The 4,974-nt window shown below is 40.1% G+C and overlaps 1 protein-coding gene across 1 annotated transcript; it reads left to right on the top strand.

Moving 5' to 3' along the window:
• LOC109846240 lies at nt 355-3,509 on the top strand. The gene is made up of 4 exons (XM_020415463.1): nt 355-580; nt 1,046-1,358; nt 1,547-2,767; nt 2,873-3,509. Exons 1-4 carry the CDS (start codon nt 355-357, stop codon nt 3,507-3,509), a joined length of 2,397 nt encoding a protein of 798 aa, XP_020271052.1.

Here is a 4,974-nt window from a genome sequence, read left to right as displayed (position 1 = left end):
AGAGCAAAAATACATAAAAAATAGAGAATAAAGAATTAAAGATTTTGATCTACTCAGATACCTCTAAAGCTAGTGCATTCCTTCCGACCTCACTTTTTCGGCAGCTGCACCCATTTATTGATAAAATCAAGGGAAAATCCCCTTTTAACCCAAAGTTTTACCCCCAATTATTTTAAAACCCATCCACTTTACTGAACACCAAAAAACCCATTATACCCATTTGGCTTAGTTTTAAACTCAATGCTCCTTATACCTCTCTATCTCTATACCGTATTTCCCCCAAAATAGAGAAACCCGACTTTGCCCTTTCTCTCTTCTTCTCATCATCGTCAACAGTAGGCATTAATGGCGACAATGGCGGGAGAAAAGGGCGGGCTACACTCAGTCTTCACAAACCCCCAATTTGGTCCCCATCTTCAATTACTCTCTCCTTCTCTCTCTCCTCCATTAATTTCTCCTCTCTTCTTGAGAAATCTCTCTCCTCCATTAATATTTCTCTTCATAGAAGACATTAATCCTACATCAGATCAGTGGTTGAGATCTCATGTTCGTTTCTTGCAGTACAAGAAGACATTTAAAGGTAACTATAAAGTGATTGAGATCCCATCCTTATATCTTGATTTGTTGAAATGTCTAAATTTTTAAATGAGAAAACCTTTATCATGTTGAGACTACTATTTTCTCATGAGAAAACCCTAATTCTGTTGATTACATCATTTGTAGTGAGAGTTTGGAAAGTGCTATACTTTCTTTAAAAAGTGCTATGAAAAGCTAAGCAATGTACCCGTTCTATATTTTCTTTATTTGATTCACAAAATAAAAATCATTTGTTCCTCATTTCTATAGAATGTAGAAAAATCTGGTCTTTGAATATTTAGGAATGAATATTGAATTATATTGTATAGAAACATAGAGAATTGCATATTGAATGCCGATGTTGAATTATATCGTATACAATAAGAAAATGCATGTTAGACTTGTGTTTGTTTGGTAATATTTGATTGTTAGTTAGTTCCCCACTTATTTTATTTTTTATGAATTTCAGTAATGGAAGAAGAGCTATATTGTGCAATTATGGACTTTAGAGGAAACAATCATTTGATTCCAATGAATATCAAGGGGACTTTCAGTAATTTAGTGGCCGAGGTGCAAAGTAGAATTGCTTTTTTTTCAAGCCCAGTGAAGCTGACTTATGAAGTCCCATATACAGAAGAATTGTTTGTACGTGTCCATGATGACGTCGATTTGTCAACAATGTTCGATGTACATCTAAGTTGCAAGAAGAAGATAGTTAAGATGCATGTTGACATAGATCGAGATACATTATTTGGTCTAGAGGAAAACACCATTCACATAAGGTAAGAACTTATTGTATATTGTGAGGTCCATATTTCACAAAATTAATCCATGTTTATTTAATTTCTCTGTAGTTCAAAGAAAAATTATGACGATATAATATGTCGGCAATTAGCTGTAGTACTAGATAAGAATTTTCATTAATGTTTCTAATTGCTAGTCTTATAAGGTAACTGCTTTATGTTTGCAGGAATCCTACCATATCTCTTTCGGAACAACATGCATCCTCGACGCATAATCTATCCAATTCAGAAAATGCATTACGTGAAGTTGAGAGATCTAGTATTCAGATTCCTATTTCATGGTATCATGCCATTAGAAGTGTCGGACAAGAATTTAATGATGTTGAACATCTAAGGCAAAGTCTTGGAAATTACTCAATTGCTCTCGGTTTTAACTTTGCTTATTTGAAAAATGAACCTAGAAGATTGATAGTAAAATGCAAAGGTGCTGACTGTGAATGGATGGTCCATTGTAACCGTCGTACAGACTGCAAACGGTTTTACGTGAAGAAAATTGGTCGTGCACATAGTTGTCTCGGAGGAGGCATAGGAGAGAAGGGACATCCACGGGCATCTCGTAAGTGGGTTGCAAATATTGTGAAATCCATACTAAAAGAACAACCCACCTACCGCGCAATTGATCTTAAAAAGAAGCTTCTGAGAGAGTTTGGCGTTGATATCCCCTATGGAAGAGCTTGGTGTGGGAAAGAGCTTGCTCAACAGGAGTTATATGGGTATGCAAAACATTCATATGAACAACTTAGATGGTACAAGGATAAAGTTATGGAAACTAACCCAGGATCAATCGTCCATCTAGAACATGAAGATGGCAGATTTACTAGATTTTTTATCTCATATTATGCTTGTTGGAAGGGTTTTGTCGAGGGATGTAGACCAATTTTATTCTTGGATGGCACCCATCTTTTTGATAGGTACAAGGGAACTCTACTTGCTGCTACTGCTTTGAATGGAGATGGAGGAATGTTTCCTGTCGCTCTTTGTATTTGTGGAACCGAGAATGAGAGCAATTGGGAGTGGTTCCTTGAATGCATTCGTGACGTATTGTACAATTCAGATGATCCATATACTCCGAATGATGAGCTGGTTATAATCTCTGATCGAGACAAAGGACTTCAAAATTCCGTCAAGAATTGCTTCCCTTGTTCATATCACAGTTATTGCATCCGCCATTTAATGGCCAATTATAAGAACAACTTGTCAAAGAAAAGGTTACCAGCACCACTTAGGGATGATTGTGTTCAAATTATGAAGAGAGCTGCCTATGCCTACACAATGCATGCTTATCATAATGAATGCAACGAGCTCCAGAATAAGTCATCTATTGCTTTCATTGAAATGCTGAATATGAGCCCACAGAACTGGGCTAATTGTTATTTTCCTGGAAAGAGGTCACCATTTTTACATATTTTTGGTCTTTGTGATTGAACTCTCTGATATGTGTGTTTGAACATGTATAACATTTGAATAATCCTATAGCTATAACATGGTTGCAGGTATGGGTGGTTAACCTCAAATCTAGCTGAGTCCTTCAACGCATGGATTAAGGAAGCCCGATTTTTACCGATAGCGCAGTTGGTTGATCACATCCGGGTGAAGATGATGAAAATGAGCTACGATAGACGTGAGGAATCCAACAAATGGACTACACCACTTGTTCCTAGTGTAGAGGAGCATCTTGTCCTGATCAACGAGGGTGCACGTTGTCTTCATGTTAATCCTTCTACGTCGATTCTGTATGAAGTATATGATTCCCCATCTGTTAGAGTGAATTTGGAGTACCACACATGTATTTGTCACCAATGGCAAGTTCTTGGACTACCTTGCAAGCATGCGGCCGCCGTAATCAGGCACAAAGATCAGCTATTGTATCCATATATTTCTGACTATTTCAGCACGGAGGTGTACCGCAAGTGTTACTCCTTTCCCATATATCCAATTCCTGATGATGAGAAGCCAATTATAACGGATGAGAATATGGAGATTAGACCTCCATTAACCTCGATTCGTAGAGGAAGGCCAAAAACAAAGCGGATCCCTTCTGGACTAAATCCTTCTAGAATGTTGAAGTGTAGCCGATGTAAGGAGTTCGGTCACAATCGACGAACATGTAACCAACCAATAGCTGATTGAAATATCATGCTTTTGAATATTTTCAAATCAGTTTGATTGTGATCTTCATGGACCTATTATAGGTTGATTACGTTTTGGTGGTGAAGATCAAAAAACAAACTATTTTGATTATTGTAAATTTTGTGTAACTACTTCAGTTATTATGGGTTGATTATGTTTTGGTGGTGAAGATCAAAAAACAAACTATTTTGATTATTGTAACTTTTGTGTAATTACTTCAGTAGTTTTAATGTTATTTCAGTTAGTTTTATTGTTATATCTATTTGTGTTGTGGTGTAACTACTTTAATTAGCTTGTGTATCCGAAATCGAGTGTTCTGTCGCGGAGAAAAAAACTGAAAAAAACCGAAATCGAGTGTTCTGTCGCGGAGAAAAAAATCCGAAATCGAGTATTCTGAGCTCCGAGTTGTCGCGAACCATTTCGGTTTTTTTCCCCGCGGCGAGAACACTCGGCGACCGACGCGTCGTCGTAATAGGCCGATCATCCGCCGCGTCGGCCGGTCCTCGCCCAATTTCGAAGCTTCAGGCAAAGTATAGCACCTTATTGCAAAGTATAGCACCTTATGGCCAAAGTATAGCACCTTGTTGCAAAGTATAGCACCTTATGGCCAAAGTATAGCACCTTACGCTCTCTGGAAATTCTGAGCTCCGAGTCGTCGCGACCATTTCAGTTTTTTTCCACGCGACGAGAACACTCGGCGACCGACGCGTCGTCGTAATAGGCCGATCATCCGCCGCGTCGGGTCCTCGACCAATTTCGAAGCTTCAGTCAAAGTATAGCACCTTATTGCAAAGTATAGCACCTTATGGCCAAAGTATAGCACCTTGTTGCAAAGTATAGCACCTTATGGCCAAAGTATAGCACCTTACGCTCTCTGGAAATTCTGAGCTCCGAGTCGTCGCGACCATTTCAGTTTTTTTCCGCGCGACGAGAACACTCGGCGACCGACGCGTCGTCGTAATAGGCCGATCATCCGCCGCGTCGGCCGGTCCTCGCCCAATTTCGAAGCTTCAGGCAAAGTATAGCACCTTATTGCAAAGTATAGCACCTTATGGCCAAAGTATAGCACCTTACGCTCTCTGGAAATTCTGAGCTCCGAGTCGTCGCGACAATTTCAGTTTTTTTCCGCGCGACGAGAACACTCGGCGACCGACGCGTCGTCGTAATAGGCCGATCATCCGCCGCGTCGGCCGGTCCTCGCCCAATTTCGAAGCTTCAGGCAAAGTATAGCACCTTATTGCAAAGTATAGCACCTTATGGCCAAAGTATAGCACCTTACGCTCTCTGGAAATTCTGAGCTCCGAGTCGTCGCGACAATTTCAGTTTTTTTCCGCGCGACGAGAACACTCGGCGACCGACGCGTCGTCGTAATAGGCCGATCATCCGCCGCGTCGGCCGGTCCTCGCCCAATTTCGAAGCTTCAGGCAAAGTATAGCACCTTATTGCAAAGTATAGCACCTTATGG

This window comes from Asparagus officinalis, chromosome 6 (genome assembly GCF_001876935.1).
Source record: "Asparagus officinalis chromosome 6, Aspof.V1, whole genome shotgun sequence".
Taxonomy (NCBI): domain Eukaryota; kingdom Viridiplantae; phylum Streptophyta; class Magnoliopsida; order Asparagales; family Asparagaceae; genus Asparagus; species Asparagus officinalis.
Note: the sequence above shows the minus strand (reverse complement) of the source record. Positions and strands in the feature narration are given on the sequence as shown.